At 40.7% G+C, this 21,303-nt stretch overlaps 1 protein-coding gene across 1 annotated transcript in view; it reads left to right on the top strand.

Moving 5' to 3' along the window:
* LOC138277440 (regulator of microtubule dynamics protein 1-like) overlaps positions 1-21,303 on the top strand; it is a gene marked incomplete at its 5' end in the record, with an annotated part of 497,783 nt that overhangs the window by 99,251 nt on the left and 377,229 nt on the right. The window contains one exon of the mRNA XM_069219225.1: positions 5,274-5,363. Coding sequence (XP_069075326.1) covers positions 5,274-5,363 — 90 coding nt within the window. The remainder of the gene's footprint in view (positions 1-5,273; positions 5,364-21,303) is intronic.

Here is a 21,303-nt window from a genome sequence, read left to right as displayed (position 1 = left end):
AGACAAAAGGCAGTACATGTACCTTTGTAGTTCACATGTCCTTGTAGTGTAAAACTCCTAAATTCATTTTACACTGCTGTGAGATCTGCTCCTTTCATAGGCTAATATTAGGGCTACCCTCATATACTGTTTGAGTGGTAGCTTCTGATCTGAAAGGAGTAACTAGGTCATATTTAGTATGCCCAGAATGGTGATACAAAATCCTGCTGACTGGTGAAGTTGGATTTAATATTACTATTTTAGAAATGCCACTTTTAGTAAGTGGGCATTTCTCTGCACTTAAATCCTTCTGTGCCTTACAATCCACGTCTGGCTAGGTTTAGTTGACTGCTCCCTTGTGCATTCACTCAGACAAACCCCAAACACAGGATGCTCGGTCCCATTTGCACACATCTGCAGATTGAATGGTTCTTCCTGAGCTGGAAGGGTGGAGCGCCTGACTCTTACATGTCAAGTGACAGTAGCCTGCCCTCACACAAAGGACTGCCACATCCCCTACTGGGACCCTGGCAGAGAGTATGGAACTGAAAGGGGACCTTGTGTACTTCTAAGCTACTTTTTGAAGTCTCCCCCACTTCAAAGGCACACTTGGGTATCTGACCCTACCAACTCGGACACTGCATGGAGAAGAAACCCTGATGCAGAACATGCAACCTGCCAAGAACTGCCTGACTGCTCAAAGGACTCAACTGCACTGCTTTTCTGAGAAGGACTGCTGCCTTGCTGTTGCCTTGCTGCTCTTTGGCTGTGCTGAGAAGTGCTCTCCGAGGGATTGAATAGAGATTTGCCTCCTGTTCCCTGAAGTCTCAGGACCAAAAAGACTTCATTCCTGCAAAAGACCTCCTTGTGCAGTGCAAATCGACGCACAGTCTGCAACAAATGATGCACAGCCTGCATCGCGGTGAGAAAATCACTGCACACCGAACCGGAATGATGCAGCCCGACTTCGCAAGGAGAAGATCAACACAGTGCCAGCATTGCGACTGGAAATGTGACACACGGCCCATTGGTTCGACGCAAAGCCGAGCCAGAATGATGCAGCCCGACTTTCTGAGAGGAATCGATGCAGCACCTGCCGTGTGGCAGAAATTTCCATGCATCGCCCACCGGATCGACGCAGCCCCTGTGACTTCATCCTGCACGCCCAGGATTTCGACACATCGTCCCCGGGTCATCCGAAAACCCACAACCCGAAGAGGATCGCAGTCTACGCACCGGAAATCAATGCTAAATCTTCCCTGTGTGAAAACTCAACGACACATTGCCTGTGTGCACCGGAAAAATCGACGCACACCTCCCCGTTTTCCATGCATCTCATCCTCTGCAGTCCCTTGCGGAGAATTTGAAAGCAAACCAGGTACTTTGAGCTTCCAAGAGACATTTGTTACTGTTTAAAGACTAAAGACACTTTATATAATTTTTACAGTGTTATTACAAAGTATACTTATTGCATCTTGATTGTTTTGACCTGCATCTTACCAGATAAATAGTATATATTTTTTCTAGACCCTGTGTGATGTATTTTTGTGGTGTTCTACTGTGTTATTGCATGGTTTATTGCAAAAATACTTTACACTTTGCCTTCTAAGTTAAGCATGACTGCTCAGTGCCAAGCTACTAGAGGGTGGGCACAGGATAATTTGGTTTGTGTGTGACTTACCCTGACTAGAGTGAGGGTCCATGTTTGGACAAGGGGTAACCTGCCTGCCAACCAAGGACCCCATTTCTAACATAGTCCATTTGGAATTGATATTTTTTCTAGGCAGATCTCCATTAACCCCAGCTTTGTTTGAGTCCAGTAGGCCTTGCAAAGTTGAACTATCAGAGTCAACAGCCCTCTTGGAATACCCCACATTTCCAGTTTTTTCCACAGTCTGGGACGGTTGATGGTAACAAAGGCTGAAGACAAATCAATATAAGTAACGTGTAGCTCCTGCTTTTTCTTTAAGATAGATCTTTCGACTAACAGTTTTAATATGAAGCAGTTAAGTGCCCCTTTCTAAATCCTAAATATACCATAGGAAGTATGTTCTCCGTATAGACCCACTCTTCCAAGTGTTGTAGCAGGTGTCTATTTTACGTGGTATATCTAGCACTGTTATAATTCTGTAGGTATTTGGAAGATTTTGTGGCCGATTGTTACGAATCTGACCCTTAAATCGCCCCACCAAGTCAAAAGTATTTTGTGCTAGTCGGTCACTGGGAGTCCTCCCTTTTGCTATGGTCATGTCAATCCTTATTAAAGCCCGATCTAATTTCTTTCCCAAGCATTTGGTTTTCCCTTGCCACAGGACTTGGCCCAGAATCACCAAGCTTCTTTCCTCTTCAAGATGCTCATCATCCATACTACAGTTAGTTGAATCTTTAAATTAAAATCTCCCACAATCAATACTGGGTCAGAAGAATATCTCAAACCAATTCCCTCACTTAGATGTATCACATTAGTTAATTGTCTTCATTGCTGCTTTTTCATGAGTAAAGATAAACATTCACTATAATTAATTATTTTTTTACAATACTTTCCATAGCCCCTTGAATAATCCTTTCTTCCGGTGGCTATATTTGTTGTACAATCAGAATATTACATAAGCACTCTTTTACCCTTAATGTGTGCACTTCTACTAATGTTATCAAGCCACCCCTTAAAATAAAATACTCTTCACAACCTTCTTATTATATACTCCATAACTCTTAAGCAGACTTTCCTCAGTTGCCCCGGTTTCTTGCAGGGCTGCTATCATGATTTTATTTTCTTTGAACTTGTTGTTAACATGTTGCCAGTTTCTTGTAAGTCCTGCTATGTTCCAAGTCAGGAGACAGAAACATTTTTTATCAGGCTTTACAGGGTTTGGGGACTATCGTCTGGGCACTTATTTCTGCTGCAATCTAGCCTTGTTCCTTTAAGGCCTGTGTTTATTTTACGTGAGCTTCTATGAATATCTGTCACCCGGGGCCCATTTTCGTTATTCTTACTCTTCCAATACCTGGCTATTGATGGATACTGATAGGATAACCATCTTCCATGTTGGACTTTCTCATCCTACCAGACTCACGTAGATGTAATTCATAGATGTCTAAGCCCACCATGCCATTAGTAGTTTCTAAAAGTAAATCTACCACTACTCTTGAATAAAAATGCATTATAACATTTCTCCAGCCAGAATGAATGTTGTTATCATGGGTCATTGATACAAGAAAAATATCATTCAATGAAACATTTGATGAGGATGGTTTGGCCTTATAAATCGTGCGAATACTAGACTTATTCAGATATGAATAAAATTTGAGCCCCAGTCTACAAAAATGCATGACTTGTACTCCACAATATGAGGTGCAAGCTTATCGTTGACAGATATACAATGAATTGGGTGAAAAAGTCTTGGTTTCGACATGCTGTCCTTCAAGATCAAACTTAACTTCTGTAGATTCAAGTAGGATTTCACTATAGTTTGTTTCCAAGGTTCTTTATCCTTTATATTTGTCCCTGTTTTTCCCTGATTATTGTCTGTCTCTGCTCATTTTATTGCTAACACATCCTGGAAACCAGGACTGGACTGGGAACCCAAGGGAACCCAAAGCAACCCTGGCAATTTTGTCGGACCAGACCCTGGGTCGGGGGGATGGGGTGCCAGTGTGAAGCACTGCTGCTTTTCTTACTCGGAGCCGATATTGCAACACTGCTGCAAAACCGGCCCCCAGTATCAAAACCGGCCCTCACAACTACAAAACAGGACCAAACCCTTTGATCCTCCCAGATAAATGCCCGATACCCGCTACGGGCAGTCGGGCCCTGCCAGGAAGCTAGTTCCCTTGTCCCCAAATTCATTTAAAACACTACCACCCAGAGGTGAAGGTTCAGGGCTACCTTCATTTGCTTTTGGTTTCTACCGCTCAGTTGAATTTTTGTGGGAAAAATCTGAATGGATCTGCCTTTTCCTTTTTTCTCATTTTCCTATTTTTTATCCATTTTCATTTTAGCGAAACCCTTACTCTGATGTTTCTTATGGAATACTGAGAAAAGGATGAATGTGTTTAAGACAATACATGAATTTCTCAGCAGGTGAATTACATTAATATGCAAGTCCATTGAAGACTACAGCATAATATTTACATTTTAAACGTTTTTTTGCTAGAGCAGCTTTAACCTCATCCAAGTAGACCTCAAACTCTCTTTGTTGAAGTGTGTTTATTATTTTGCACTAGAGTACACGCTTTCTCAATAAGAATGCTTGGATGAGAGATCCGGCAGTGGGATTTCTGAATTGATTATCCTTCAGCAATAGCTTGTGTGGGTGCTAGATCATAACTCATGCATGCCTATTTATTCATCCAAGTCCCAAAGATGTCTGAAGCAGGCCAGCAACCTACCGCCAGTAGGACCTAGCATGACCCTATGCCTCGTTCAGGCATTATCTGTAATGGCTCAGCTCTGGGTTCAAAAGAATCATATCCAAAGCAAGAGTGGTCTAAATGTGGCAAAAGTAGAAATGCCTACATTTGCCAGTAATGGAACGGTGTGTGTGCAGGAAGGAAGAGATAAAAGGTGTTTAAAAAACGTTCCCACTAGTAGATATTATTGGGACGTCATTCCCAGTATGATCATCACGCTCATTGTTTTGCAATTTTTCAGGAAGCGCACAGTACCTTCAACATGTAAGGTAATTGATTACCTCTTTTGGCTAAAAAATGTATTAGTATGAATAGGGACAACTTGCAGATCCCACTTTTGTCAGTGGATGTCTTGAAATATTAATTAACTCTCCTGTGCAAGGATTTTGCAGAGACCGAATGACTAGGAAAAATATTTGAGACAATTCAGGCTCTTTCCTTGGTTTACTACCTCCTGAGGAGGCCTTACTAGAATTGCTTATGAACCACCTTAGTGTTTACTAATGGGATGGACCTGCTGTGCTTCCAGCAGACCTTGGAGACGTTTGTTATTATTTGAAAGGAACTCATAGCTCGAATTTAGTGTGTGATGTTAATAGTACACTGTCTATGACCAGAATGTCCATAAAGGGTAGTCTACTGGATATTTCTGAGCGAAGGTCAATTGTTCATGTTAAGTAAAACTCCTCTGAAATGTAACGACCATCAGAATATTTTGTAATGTTTAGAGTAGTAGCATAGAACTATGAACATTTCAATATGTACCACATTTTGGTTTAATACTCTTCTGTGCACTTAAATTCACCAAAAAGTATTTTGTCAAAGCGATTGTCATATCCAGCAAACTAATGCCATCTTTTGTGTTTTTTTTATTTGACTTTCAGTGGTATGCCATTAGCCTAAGTGATATTGGCGATTATGAAGGTATCCAGACAAAAATTGCAAACGCCTTTGAAGTGCAGAAACATTTTGCGGTATTTCCAGAAATATATACATTTCTTAATCAATTTAGTGGTTGGCATGTGAGCCTTAACTTTCAAATTACACCCCTTCACCTCTAGAGAATCCTTTAAAAAAAAAAAGAAAAGTGATGTTGCTATGTCCCATTGTATCTAGGTAACTCAAAACATTTAAACTATACTTTAATGATAAGCGCATGATTTTATGTGACAAGAGCATAGAATAAAAATGCATGTTCATATATATTGACAGTGATGGCAAAATGACTTAAAGTACAGGTATCTTACTTATTTGGTACGCTGATGACACACTACCTTATCTGGAAGTTATAGTAGAACAGGAAACAGTTAACATATTTGTGAGTTTTAACCAGTGCAGTGTGTTACTTGTTCAATTACTTTACAAATTCTCCATTAACGATCGAGAACTCGAAAGTAAGTCAACACTTCATACTAAACATCCTAAACAAAGGAGAACAATTTACCATAGTCTACAAACGAAGTTGGAAATTACAGAGGGGATATTTAGACTCCTGGCTTAGATTGTCTACCTTTCTGGTAACATACATGTGTTTTTTCAGGTAATGTATTGTTTTATAGCATTTGTATAACATTTGTCTGCTCCTTTCCAGGCCCCAAAGCTCTTTCTGGTTAGTTGTGCAAGTGGCTACTCTGTTTTATGTGCTTAACCAGAAGAGCTTGATTAATATATTGACCTAATAGTTAGTAATACATATTGGTGTTGCAGATAAGGCTTGTAGGTCTCTTTCAAACGTGACATGGTGGCACACAGTATGAGGGATATGTTGACACCTTGTGTATACAAAAGATAACTTTTAGTGTGTAGGCAGTTGAAATCATGATTCAAAGAAGATCCAGCTCTTTATTAATTTGTTGAATGCTACACGGTTGTTAATTATTCTTGTTCTCTTCGTCAGTATGTCCCTGAGTATGGAAGTCTCTACAGAGAAAGTGCTCCAACCAATGCAGGTTTTTGAATGGGGAAAAGGGTTTTGGAGGCCGCATTGTTGGAGTATTGGTCCTTCACTGTGGATCACTTGCTGCACAATCTTTGGGGCTTAGAAGGAGATTTCCTTACAAGACCAGAGACTACCAATATGCATTTATCCTTTAATGCCACTCACTTGAAAGAACATTACATCATAAACAATCTAGTCAATCTAGAATAGAACAATGGCAACACATAAATGGTCCACACACATAGAGGTTTTCCTGTTTTAAATGCTGCTTCTCAGATAAGTAGTACTTGTACTTATTGCTTACATCATTACTGTGCTTTTCATCTGAATAATTCAATTTTGATTATATTTGTATACTTATGATGTAAATTGTTTATTGCCTTTCATTTGATAATTCAATATTGATTAGATTTGTAATTTACTTTCCAGTTTGTTCTTTCCTATTTTTTCCATGATCCGCCCTCTTCCACCAACAAATCTAAATGGGCCACAACGATCATTTTAAGTGGAGGCCAGCCGGGTCTGTGTCTGACTTGCAGCTTCCTGTATTCCTTCTTTGCTGTTTTTCAAAGTGGTAGACCTGCTGCATCGGTATCAGTTTCTATGAGTCACAGTGGTCTAATTTCCCTCCCGAAGCCTCTTGCGGCCTTCTGAGCACTCGATCAGTCAGGGTGCTATGCTTTGTTTTGTCGATGCAGCCTATTCCTGTTATCATTCAGCCACCCTGTCTGTAACACGGACGCGTTTTCCAGTGCCAGCACACAGAGTCACATTTGAGGAAAGCATTGGGCAATGGTATTTACCATCCCAACGCAATGGTTTGTGCACCAATTTAGTTTGGTTTAGTTTACTGTTAAAGCCTATGTCACCTGTGTGCACAGCAACACACTTTTCTGCTTAGCTGACTGAATTTCTTCCTGGACTAAACACGAAATCCCTTTGTTTCTTAATTTATACAACCAGAAAATATTTATTATTAAGAGTTATCCTAAGTCTATTGTATTTCATCACTACATTGTCTAATGATAATAACAATAAGTCTATTGTGGGCTCTGAAGGGAAAATCAATGAGGAAATTATCAAGAGATTAATTCAATTGGAAATGTCTAATTTTGTATGTGAAACTATTGACCAAGTCCTCTCTAGTAAAAGATAAAGTAGAGCCTCAAGGATAGAGTTTTCACTAGCAGTGGAAACAGTTCCAGTTACAGGAGTCAATGGAGGCAAGAAAAAGGGGAAGGAAAAACACATTGAGGAAGGATCAGTTCCTTAGTTATTAGGAGGTCTAAGCGCCTCAAACACCATGGGAGGTCAGAGCACCTCAAACAACATGGGAGGTCTAAGCACCTCAATTAGTATGGGAGAGGTCTAAGCACCTCAAAAAGAATGGGTGACAGATACAGGAGGCAAGAAAAAGGGGAATACAAAACAAACTGAGGAAGGATCATTTCCTTAGTTATTGGGAGGTCTGAGCACCTCAAACACCATGGGAGGTCTGAGCACCTCAAACAACATTGGAGGTATAAGCACCTCAAATAGTACGGGAGACGTCCAAGCAACTTGAAAAGGATAGGTGCCCAATGCTGCACAAGCAAGGGAGTTGTCTGATGCGACACAGTAGATCTTGATGGCCTTAGAGCCTCAGGAATTGAGTTCATGGAAGACAATGCTGATGATATGGACATGCTTGATGAGTACATTCTGGATCTTGACGAATGATTTTCTGTTGATAATGACCTCCTTTCAGAAGATATGAATCTTTCTTGTTCTAAAGATGATGTTAAGACTCCTCTTGGGGGGGAGATGTTCGCTCCCCATAACATCAAACACCCTAGAAGTTCTGAGTGGTGGCCGCTCGAGCACGTTGGTAATTTTATTAGAAAATGGATTAGATACCCTCTTGAGAAGGAGGTGAGAAATTTACTTAAAGCAGAATGTTCAAGGCCAGTGACACACTAAAGATTGCCTCACTTCAAACTTAGATTAGGAACTTATCACTTTTTTGTACAAAATGGGCAGAGACCCAAGAGAAATCCCTCAATTTTTGCCCAGGTCATCTATTAGACATTTTTGGTCCACTTGCTAGAATCATCAACATGTCCAAAGAGGCATAATTCAAAGGAATCCCTGTAGATTTGGACAGTCTGTGTGGTTGAGCCAACGTGCAATGGTGTTCCTGGGGAATGCGAACACTGGATTGAACACGGAGAGATGCAAAGTAGTCTTCCTGAGAATTAACCCTAAATTGGGGCATTTGGCAGAAAAAAAGGCCTCAGTGAATCCAAAAGGTCTTCTCTTTGGAGAAGATATGGTTAAAACATTGGACAAATATGTTGTAACCTTTACTGCCCTGAACAAAGCACAATCAAACATGCGCAAGGTTTTCAACACAAGTGTTTTTGGTGGGGCCGATAGAAGGAGACTTTTGGCTGGCCGAGGCTTTCAAATGCCCCAGTATAATACCTACAGAAAAAGAGGCAGAGAATATCAATCAGCTGCACCGGCTGCCTTTAATCCAGAAAGAGGGCGCTATCAATGTGCCTTAGTAAGCAAGACTAGAGGCCAAAATCCCTCAGGTTTCCAGGGTGAGTACAAACACTTCTCTTTCTTCTTTTTCCTGGGAAAAAGTGGGAGGTCATCTCAAATGTTTTACCCATGTTTGGGAAAGCATAACTCAAGACCCTTTCGTTTTGGAAACTGTCAAAGGTTTCAAAATAGATTTTATCGAAACACCATTTCAAAATTTAACTCCAAGAAAATTAGCTTTGTCCATAGAACAAAAGAAAGTGGTAGATCAGCAGGTAAAATCTATGCTGGATAAAGGGGCAACTATAGAGGTGAGCTTCGGATGCAAGGTCTTTGTGAGTACTCTTTTTTCTGGTGAGGAAGAAGGACAAGGAGTAGAGACCTGTCATATATCTGAGAAATTTAAACAGGTTCTTTGTCTAAAGACATTTCAAGATGGAAGGGATCCATCTGTTAATAGAAAGATGAGTGGTTAGTGAAATTGGATCTAAAGTATGTGTATTTTACTATCCCCATGGCCAAGGATTGCCAACCATACTTTCAGTTCATTTGGCAGATTTGTGTTTATCAGTTTTGTTCACTTTCCTTTGGTCTCTCTTCTGCCCATGGTGTTTAACTAAGGTGATGAGAGCAATAGCATCCTTCCTAAGAGCAAGAGGTTTATGTGTGACCATCTATTTAGACAAGATACTGCTCATGTCCCAGTGCCAAACCCAACTTTTGAGATATTTGGACATGGTTATGTCACTTCTGGTAAATCTGGGCTTCATAGTAAACAAAGAGAAGTCCATTCTTATTCCTTCTCAGTCTATGGAGTTTTTGGGGTTCATAATAGACACTATCGATGGGCTCTTACTCCTTCCACTAAAAAAGATTTGCATGATAAAAATGGAAATAAGGTATGACCTCAAACAAGAATCATTTACTCTGAGAGATCTGGTGACACCTTGGGTCTTCTTTCTTCTTCTATTCTTTTCGGGCTACTTACAATATTGTGCTCTGCAGAGAATATGTTTCTTTATATCTATTGAGATTGTTATGGGCATTCCATTCTCCAGAGGCCATAAGGAATTAGGGTAATTTGGTTTGCCATGATCCACAGATAAGGATTTAGATTTTTGATTTGTTCAGTTTTGGAGGGTCATCTGCAAGAAGTCATTTGTTGAGCCACATGTATCCAGGTGCAAAGATGTTTTCAGTTTAGGATGTTTTGAGCACCCCTACCAGCATTATTGCAGCATGAAAGCATAAAAATCATTTATAAAATAATGAAGTGGGACAGGGATTCAATGAAGAAAAAGTTGTGATTATTGAGCCTTGGGACGACCTACCCCAGAGGTGCACGATGAATAGCAGAATAAAGAAGAGTTATAAATTGGGCTCTCTTTGTGAGGTAGAACATAATCCACTTAAGAACTTGACCCTGGATTGCTGTACTGCGTGATCTCTTGATTAATACTTTGTGGTCAATAGCAGTGAAAGTTTAACGGATTCAACAATTAGATATTCATCTGGAATTTGCAGGACTGGTATGGTCAAGTTCTTGCTTGTTTAGAATGGGCTTGATGTAAAATGTATACAGGTTACTTAAGACCTTGCTTAATAATATGGAGAAGTTAATTAAATGGTTGCTCTGGCTGGTTCTACATCACAAATGTTATAATTTTTCTGAAAGTATTTCGGGTGCAAGGGTTAGAAGCTGAGACTGTGATGTTAATCGCTTCCATTAGTTCTTTGTTTTCTTTTGTTCATTTCGATTAGATAGGCCAGAGTTTGGTGAGACTGTGATGTTAATCGCTTCCATTAGTTCTTTGTTTTCTTTCGTTCATTTCAATTAGATAGGCTAGAGTTTTAGTTCTTTTGAGGAGGGAGCTCCATTTGGGAAGAGTGTCGGGAGTAAGTAGCCTTGAACTCCTTTCATGTAAAAGTGTTGTGTGGGTCAAAATGATCAGCTTTTTATTACATTTTCTGCTAAAGGGTCGCAGGGTCCCATAGTATAGTTGGTGCATGTTCAGCTCAGTTCCACATTACAACATTCAGAGATCATTTTCGAGAGTTATTCTATTAGGCATGTTGCATCTGAGATGTGTAGTGAGATCTCTTTGATTTCTTAAACAACAGACCCCCGAGCATCCTAAATTACAAAAGGTCAGATAGTAAAGATTTGATTTGATTCCTACCTGAGCATGAGTGGATGGCAACTCTAGTTGGGGTCTACTAAATACTGGTGACATATTTTTGTAATCATAATATGAGATAACTGTCTCTTTATATATCTCCTGACTTTGGGTTTCCCTGAATTGCTGACTATGGATCATTCATGTATGTAATGGTTCATTACTATGTGTGTTTTTCTACACTTTTTTGATTGGTGGCGGGAATGTTCAATATGTATGAGATTTTGTTTACATATGCTTATGTTTGATTGTAGCCCTGATGAAGTTGAAGGCGTAGATGCCATAGCAACAAAGCACGTGTGGGCTCAGGCTCAATGTGCACATGGAATTACGAGGGTTTTTGATTACAAGAAGCCCTTTGGCTCTGATATGGAGGGCAGAGTGGTGGTGAGTCCAGGTTGGAAGGAATTTCAGTTAATATTACTCCACAGCCTGGTAAGCATGCAGGTGTTAGAACTTACTGGAAATAGAATTGCCACTGAGAGGTTGATACGGAAGTTGATAATGTTGTAAAATCTTCAGATAATAGAACTGTTTCCTTTGAGATGAGGCAAAGATCACATCAATAGTGTGGTCTTTTCGTAGAAAATAGAGTGCTTCCAGGTGACCTCTCAAGGATGGGATCTATCACAATTTGAGTTTTTGAACCAGGTGTTGAGATCTCCCAAGATATACATATTTAGATGGTTCATTGTATTGTCTGCAATTGAGTCCAGGAGAGCATTCATGTGACTGGGTTGTGCTTGGGGGTTAATAGACAAAAAAGGAAGGAATCCTAGGTTGTCAACGAGGATGAAAAACAAACAAGTAAGGATTCACATTAGAAGAGTAAGTACACTTTGAAGCTGGATTTCAGTAATGAATCTTTCTATGTCACTATTGGGCATTCTCTGCTTTTTTTATCCGGACAGTCTGGGAACAAGGTGAGATAGTGTAGATCAGGGGTCCCCAACCTTTTAATAAGAGCTACTTCTGTACAATGGAAAGAACCCTGAGCTTCTATTATTATTAGTGTTGACTACATCACACAAGAATAAATTAGTATTCAATATGTAGGATTAGCAGCTGTGACCACCTCAGTGCAGGTTTGCCAGCAGTGATGCAAAAAAGAAGCATATTCTGTTCTTGCTTAAAGATCTGCTTTTAATTTAATGCAAGATAGTTGGTTGTTTGAATAACTGGTAGGTTGAGTGTTTCCTGTCGATTCGATATAATTGGTGGTTGTTCGTGCCGCATATAATTTAACTAAATAGGGCTAAACCCTATTCCTGGGTGGGAACCTGGATAAGTAAAAAATTATGAAAACAAATATTGCCTAGGAATCACTAATACCGGTATTGTTTTACTTTGGGCATAGTCAATAGATCCATGTGCTTAAAATGGGAATTCATTTCCAACTTTACCCAATGTTGTTTAAATAGGAATGCATTCAATGCTATCCAAGAAATGTCAAAGATTTTCTGTTCATAGGGTATTTACATGCGATTCAATGTTTATCTGTTGCTTATTTAGTGAAGTGTAATTTACATTGTAGGTTGTAAAGAACAATACATCAGTAGTGACTCTGCAGTGTAACACACATGATAAATAGTGAAAGGTTTATTCTAGCTCACAATGCATAAAAAAAAACAAGAAGGGCATGATTACACAACAGATTTATGACAAATTAATTTTTTATTGGTCGGTTTGCATCTTGTCTGCCTAGGATACAGGATTGAAGGGATGAAAAGATTTAAAATGTTTCTATGACGATTGTGGTATTTGTGCCAGAGTGTATATCCTGGGTGAAATGGGAGCAGCAAATAATGTGCTAACGTCAGTTATACTCAGACTCTGTGGAATGCACCCTTAACTAGTGGAACTCCAATACACTGAAGCTGTGTGAAGTATTTTTCAGGCAAATAGAAATCAACAAATTGATTGAGGAGCCTAATGGATCCATCAGATAACTGTTGAGGGATGCAACTGACTGAATTGTCTAGTAGTTTTGTTCTCAAATTGAAAGCAAACAACTTACTGAAGGGTTTGATGACTCTACCTTGGAGTGGAGCATAGAGAACCCACTGAGGGACAACAGAGTCCACCTAAGAGCACTGAAAGTATCTAAAACATCCAGACAGGAAGGGAAAGAGAGTAACCCAGGGAAATGGCTCATTGAGAACACAGGGGCGAAGGAAGAGTAGTCCACTTACAGTCTATAGAGTATATCCAGGGGTGAAAGGGATGCAATCAACTCTTGAATTTGTGGGTTTTACTTTACCCAAGCAAAGGAATAGACCATGAGCTCACAGTTCTATAAACTGCAACCAGGTGTTATGAGAGAGCAGTTAAAGCACAACCGTAAAAACAGCAGTTAGCCTATCGGATTCTCCTGAAGCGGCAAAGATTACATCTGAGGCATGAGTTCTCCAGTGAACCTATTGTGATTAAGCAGCAGTCAGTAGTTCTGTTGAACGGAAGAGGTTAGATTTAGGATGATGAAAGGTGATTAGGACAGTGATGTAAGGAGATTACAGGGCAGAAGGCCTGGCCAAAGAAGAGAAACAGAGAAGTTATCACACAAATATGCTGTGGACCCCTCTGACCTTTATACGGATGCCTGCGCTGGAGACTAAAGAGTCCACCAGGAAGAGGTGAGATGGTCAGTTTGGACCTAGTACCCTGAATGAGGTTAAGGTATTAGGGATACTAATGGTGGCAAAGGGCTAAAATAACACATTTAAGAACAACCTGCAAAGTCTAAAAATGCACAGCGATAGCACAGCAGGCTTAAACAGTGTCATATGGCTGTAACAAAAAATGCGCATGAAGAAAATGGTTCTGACAAATCTGTCAAACCGTTATTGACTAATTTTTCTTAAGGAATGTTTTTCACCTTGCTGATAAAACCAACCAGGTGAAAATCATTTTTGACGAAACATTTGGTTCTTCATGTTATTTTTTCATTGTGTCTCTTTTAAGGGGGGAATCCACCTCCACCCCTTGTTTTTTTTTTTAACAGGGAGATCCCCCTCCCATCATTCCACCTCAGTTTCTTTTACACCCTTTCTTTCTCTCTGTCTTTAATGCAGCTAGAGTTGCTCTATCCTCCAAACGTTTTTTTTAGTCCCTCAAATTACTTTCGACCCCAACTATACCTCACTGATCCAATAGACCCACTCCCTTTTCCCTCCTTACCTTCATCTTGTTTTCCTCTTCTGTCTTCTTGTGTTGTCTTTTTATTTAACTACTGGGTCATGTTATACATTAAAGGAGGGCTACTACAACCCATGTTTTTTGTGAAAATGTAAAGTCACCTTTTCTAAGAAACAAGGGGGCTTATTTACAAGTCCATTGCACCACTGCTGCGTCATTTTTAGGTTGAGCATTAGCGTTCGGCCTGCTGTATACTAAAGTATACAATAGAGTGAGTTCCAGCGTTTTGATTTGTTAGTTGCAGTGTCCATTCAAAAATCCTTGCTTGCTAGTGGTCAGTTCTGCCTCTTTATCCTGCCTTTTTTCACTTTGGGAGCAGCACAAAGTACTGTGTAATTACGCTATGTCCTGTTTATCTCTTCTGTAAGGGACATTTTGTTTTGGCATTTGCCTGTTTCATCTCAACAGTGTGGGTGCTTGTTCAGTCCCTCCTCCCCACCAGCTACCTCTGTAAACATAATCCACAGCAGAGGGGGGCTTTTCCAGGGTCAGCTCACCCTTGCTCTCTTCCTTTTGTTATTTTCAGTCTGTCTGGCAATAAAAGTCCAGTCAGTAATTAACAACGCTATGAGCTCTAACTCAAGCAAACACGAGACTATTGCATTCCAAATGCCTTTTTTTTTTTTGCAAGGGTCTGCTAAAAATGAATGCATGATGGTGCCCCACCCCAACTTTCAGACGCTAGCCCCAGGGTGCATTTGCTCTCTACCTCCCACTTGTTATTTTCAGCCAATCCTCTTTATTTTTATGTTTCTGTTTGTGCACAATGATTACGTTTTTGGTGCAGTCTTGTGACTTGATGTGTGCTCCCTGCAGTCATAACCCCTTTGCCGTGTAAGAAAAGTTGCGCCCCTTTCTCCATTGTGTTTAAATTACCAGCGCGTGTTCACCTTCGGGGAACAAATAAAACAGCGTTGCAGCCCTTTAGGCATTGTAATTGAGCCGTGGGAGGGAAGGACCATGTGAGAAGGACCTGGGCTGGGCTTCTGGATGTGCTTGTACCAGGTGTGACCAATGAGAACTCGGCAAGCAGATGCATGGCCGGGAGTACCTCCTACATGGACCTCGTTGCAGCCTTAGGGATGGGTCAAGCTGCTGCTGCCACTCCTCTCCTCTCCTCCAGAGAATGAGGAAAATGTGAACCTTTGAGAATGTAATGAATGTGGCCTTTAGTTGCTTAATCCTCAGAGCTGAGTGGAACTTGCAGAATTCAGAAACGCCACAGGGCCACTTTACCTACAGAAATATATGCTACAGAAATAGGCCAAGGTAAAGAGGGATGGAGTAGCAACGCAGGCACAGATTGTGCGACATAAACACCCCCTGTTGACTCACTCGTGAAATGGTAAAATAACTAACACGAGGGAGAGGTTATAAAATGGAAACTGTAGCAGGCAAATTATCTTCTCAATAAAATTAGGTAGCAGGCCTCCGTATTTGCTAAGCAATAAACAGAAATCCTTAGAGCAGGAAATCAAAACCACTGACTTTATGTATACAGATTTAACTTGCTTCTGAACGCGTGACCATAAACATTTCCTTCTATCCAAATGAAACACGCTTCTCGTAATGAAGTGGTGGTTCGAATAGCTATGTCATTTTCTACGCCTGATGGTCCACCTTTCACCTGCACGACGACCATCAATATTGCATCAGTGCATGTTATGGGCTTAACAACAAACGATGTTAGATATTATGAGTTGCCTTAAAACCATGCCCCTTTTAAAGAACAGCAGCACCTTAATTAGACTATTCTAAATTATAGTGTGCTGTTGACTCGGAGCCCTGTTGACAAGATTGCAGAAACTGAACTTTCCAAAAATAATTGATTTACACCGTCTCCTAAGACGGTGGTCTGCTCCAAACGTAAGAGACTTCGGAATTTAACTTTACACTTTATGAATATGATTCTCTGAGCACATATTGAAATTTGCAACCCTGAATGCACTTTACTTTCCGGCAAAGCTAAGCAGTCTGTTTGTCGCTATAATTGTGAAGAAGAGCATTCGTGGGCAGAGTGCAAGAAAGTCAGCAATCCCCTCCATGGACTCCATTACCTTGCAAGGGCACGTGACTGATTTGTTTCAGCGGCCCTTCACCCATTTTCACCCCACTCCTGAAATAGTTACAAAAAACAGGAACACATCGTAATGGGCTCACTGGTTACTAATAAAACAGGCTGCGAGAAGGGATTGTTTCAATTCACAGGATGGTCACTGTATAGTGCCCCATGCCACCAACTGCACTCCTAGGCACTGGAGTGCATTTGTAGAGCAAGCATTTTATGGTTTACAGTACGGTGCACAGTACATCAGGGATCCCCTCCAATGTCTCCATTGCAATGATATCTGCATTTTGATGTTAACAAACAAGCGCAAAAGACATGCCATTGATCAGAATTATAACTGATCAAACTATGAAAAATATCAACATTTTCAGCTTTTTCTTCTGAACTATTTTCTCTGAAAAGCTGTCATGAGCTAACAAGGACACATTGGCGGTCATTCTGACCGCGGCGGGCGGCGGTCGCCGCCCGCCATGCGGTCACCGCTGAATGACCGCACCGCGGTCAAAAGACCGCGGCGGCCATTCTGGCTTTCCGGCTGGGCGACCGCCAAAAGGCCGCCTGCCGGCCCAGCGGGAAAGACCCTGCAACAAGGAAGCCGGCTCCGAATGGAGCCGGCGGAGTTGCAGGGGTGCGACGGGTGCAGTGGCACCCGTCGCGATTTTCAGTGTCTGCAAAGCAGACACTGAAAATCATTATGGGGCCCTGTTAGGGGGCCCCTGCACTGCCCATGCCAGTGGCATGGGCAGTGCAGGGGCCCCCAGGGGCCCCACGACACCCGTTCCCGCCATCCTAGGAACGGGATGGCGGGAAGGGGGTCGGAATCCCCATGGCGGCGCTGCAAGCAGCGCCGCCATGGAGGATTCCCTGGGCCAGGGGTAAACCGGCGGGAAACCGCCGGTTCCCCTTTTCTGACGGTGGCTTTACCGCCGCGGTCAGAATGGCCCAGGAAGCACCGCCAGCCTGTTGGCGGTGCTTTCGCGGTCCCCGGCCCTGGCGGTCATGGACCGCCAGGGTCGGAATGACCCCCATTATCTGTTGTTTATGAGTGCACTGTATGAATTCATTATAAGAGATTAAGAATGTACCTACAAGTTAGTATCCATTCTTAACTTTAAGTAACATTTAAACTCCTTAACATGCAACTGCAAGTTGGATATTTATGTGTCAGTTTCATAGTACAGATCTACACACCGGCAAATATAGGGTATCTTTCATAACAGGAAGGAAGAGAACAACAATATAAAACAGGTCTTAAGTATTCTAGTTGGTGTGCAAGTTTGTTTTGTTTTGTATGTCTTTTGAGCAATTTCTACACTGAGGTCTCTCTTTATTACAACTATGCCCATAATTCAGGCCAATTTAACATCCGCATTACAACATGACTGTTTCAACACTCTTGATATGTTTGGGTGACCCTTCTAGTTTATTTCTCCTCTTTGGCCAGCTTGTGTCTTTTTTGGTGGAATTGTGTTAGCCAACCAGCAACTCTGATGGTGGAGTAGTGAAAGTGGTATTTTATTGGAATTAGCACCACACATTGAAATTAGGATGCTCAATGGCAACATTTTTAAATTTTTCTGCAGATAGAGGAAGAAGGTGAATAGAATTGCTTTTTATGCAGGGACACTGGAATAATATGGCAGGAAAAGACAACATTATGAAGCAGTGTTGACCAATTTATGTGGCAAGAAAAGTCCAGTTATGAATTCACAATGCCAATAGCTCTAACTCAATCAAATGCGAGACCTATTGCATTGCAAATGCTTGTTTTTAATGCAGCAGTGGTACAAAGCAGTCCCCTAGAGTGCGCCACATTTATAAACTGGCACAATGGGCCATAGCAGGTGTTAAAGCGACGCAGGGCATTTTTTTGATACTAGTCAAGAAATGTGTAATTTTAATTTGGAAAATGTGCGCCATAAACCTCTGTATGGTAAATACAAGACAAATTGCCAAAATTGAGTTTCGTCAGTTTGACTTTGTCAGGCTGACTTTCTTCTTTTTGGAAATTTGTTAAAATAACGGGATTCCCTAAAAGCAAATACGGATAGTGAGACATACATTATTTAGTGAGTGAGATACGAGAGTGATAAAAGCTGATTTAAAGACCCCTTTACCAAATGTTCGTTCTGCCAAGGATTGTAATCTGGCGAGGAGCTGGGAGGGGTATTATCTTGCTTATGTCATCACTCTCTTCTGCTCTTTTCAAGGTATGGGCCTGTAAATATGACACACGTAGATATCTAAGAGTCCACCTATTAACCATAACCTACTTCACATCGGTTTCCCTACATGGAAAATTCACTTATGTACAGTTACTATAAAACTGTGGCCGTCATATTTCTTTATTTTTTTAGTTTTTTAGTTCTTTCATTTTTCTTACGATTCTTAGTTTTTCGGTTTTAAGTTTTTTAGGCATTTTTTCACGTATCCTTTTTACGATGTTTCTTTTTCTGCTGTTTTTTTGTCTGCACAGTGAACAGCAGTTTTGTCCATGGAGATTTCGTTACACCCTCTGAATTATGGAGATGATTAGGAAGCCTTTCTCACAAACAAATGTATTTTCTAACTTCTTTCGTTTCATAATTTGTGTTATGGGCTTTAGTTGCTTATAGTTAAATTTTTGCTTCAGCTTTTTATCTGTTGTGTCTTTATCATCTGTGTGTTATGAGGTGTTTTTTCTCAGGTATAGTCCTTTCAGTTGTTAGGTCGAGCATGCAAGTGATTTGATCTGTTGTAAGTGTTTTGGGCTTTTAACCACACCCACGGACCTGGAAAACTTGGTAGGGATGTCAGTGATGAAGGGTGGTACGGGTGATAAACGGTGGTAAGGCTAATTTTAGGCTTTAGGGTGGGTAGCAGTAAAGAGTGGAAAGAGTGATGTTATGCTTCAGGGATGTGTAAGGCTAAAAGTTGGTAAGGGTAATTTGAGGTCTTAGGTGTGATAAGGGCAATTTTAGGATTTAGAGTTGGGTAGTAGTGAAGTTGGCAATGGTAATTTTAGGGTTTAGGAGTTGATAGAGGTAAAGGGTGGTAAGAGTTATTTGATTTTTATGGAGTAGTAAGTGATAAGGGTGGTAAAGGTAATTTTAGAGTTTGGGGTGGTAAGAGTAAAGATAATGATAAATTTAGGCTTCAGGGGTGAGTAACAGAAAAAATGTGTGCATGTTCGTTCTTTCTGACAAAAAATAAAAGTTTAAACAAAATTAAAATCGAAATTAAATGATTGTCCTCAAGTGAGGAAAAAAGACTTGTGATAAATACATGTTTACATTTTCATGCACAGGAGAACGTACATTCTGCTTCTCCATGGCCTTCACGATTCCCCCACAAACATTGAATGTGGGATGGGAGAGAACTGCAGAGAGGTTAGGAAATAAAAATACATTAAAAGCATCTCTAATTGTTGCGATTCGAAAACATAGTTACAAAGAGGTGATGCAACATTGTGTCGAGCCAAATGGTGGAGCCTGTGAATGGCGCGCAACATTCAAACCTTTCAACAAGGGAGGTGCTGCAACATTTTAATATGTCAAATGGCAGAGCGCATGAATAACGTGTCACAGTTACAACTTTTAAACAAAGAAGCCAAGTGGCCTATCATTCAAATCAATTATTAGTAAAAATAGACAATATAGTGGCACTGCAACTGTTTTCCAAAGCTGTGAAATGGACTATCTCACTAATTCCCAGCAATAGCCAAGTGGCTCTACATGGCATGAAAACACCTCTGGCCTCTCCTAAAATCTCCAAAAGTCGTAATACTACCAGGCAGACTGAGAAAGAAAACTATCCCCAAAAGTAGAATTTTTCATATTAAATTATGACAAAAGAAGGCATTCAGACATTGCTATCATGTTGCTAAATCTTACAATAGTCATGACATAACTACAGAAACCAACTAAAAACTACATAAATATAAAAATAATGATAATCAGAGTGCACACAAACAGACATATGTCCCTGGGCAACAACCACAAATCATACCCTAGATATGTATTTAAAAAAAGAAATGGCTGCACAGAGTCACCAGATCACTGTTGGCAGCAACCAAATCACTGTTGGCGGCAGTGAGTTCTGTGAGCATGTGCTTGATCCAAGCGCATGCTCACCAAACACTGGTATGTAGTGAAATCAGACACAGTGAAAGAAGATAAGGGTCCCCTCCATCCCCTGGTAGCATATAGCAAATCGAAATCCATCAGAGACATTTTGGGTGTTGAGATGCTGAAGAGTTTGCTTTCAAGTAGTACTTTCTGATCTAATGTATTGTCTTTACATCGTTCAGTGATATTTTTGTGATAATCAACATAGTTTTGCCTGAACAAATTGATGTGGCACTATGAGAAGGTGATGATTTCCCAATTTGTCTGGCTGTGGGACTTTGTTTTCCTTTGGGAAAGCCACAACATGCTTGAACATCAACAGATAAACCATCTTCTGAAGAGGAGTTGATGGCACTACACATACCACACTGTATGGTTGTTTTGGGCGGAATAGCTCGAATGCCTCATGTTTCTGCTATGTGGTTAGATTTACAGTCTATGGCAACCAATAGCAAGCATGAAAAAGGAAATGCCTTTGTTATCTAACAATTCATGCAGTTGTTTCTCAATTGGAAAACATATTTAGGCCTGGCGTTTGCCAAGACATTTTGATTAAAAAAACAAAAAACAAATGTACAATATACTTAAAGGAGGTCTTGATCCATTGTTCTGTTGTGTCATTCACATAATGCTTCAACCCACTACAGAATACAACATAGGTTACTTCTGTGACTGGCTAACTTCACTTGGAGTGACTGCATTTCGCTCATTCACAAGGAGCATATTTGCACACTAGGTAGTTCGGTTTAGTGCTAATGTTTTCCATTTTACTTTTATTACTTTGGTGTTACCTTTGTGTTGAGAGTCTGGTGTGACACCAGGCCGCCTTCTTACTGATTCTTCCATGTTGAGCACTGGGCACATTCCATCTTTATTAGTTCCTTTCTCCTGCTAATGGTGTTG

This window comes from Pleurodeles waltl, chromosome 2_2, assembly GCF_031143425.1.
Source record: "Pleurodeles waltl isolate 20211129_DDA chromosome 2_2, aPleWal1.hap1.20221129, whole genome shotgun sequence".
Classification (NCBI taxonomy): Eukaryota; Metazoa; Chordata; class Amphibia; order Caudata; family Salamandridae; genus Pleurodeles; species Pleurodeles waltl.
This window is presented reverse-complemented; position numbering and strand designations above follow the sequence as displayed.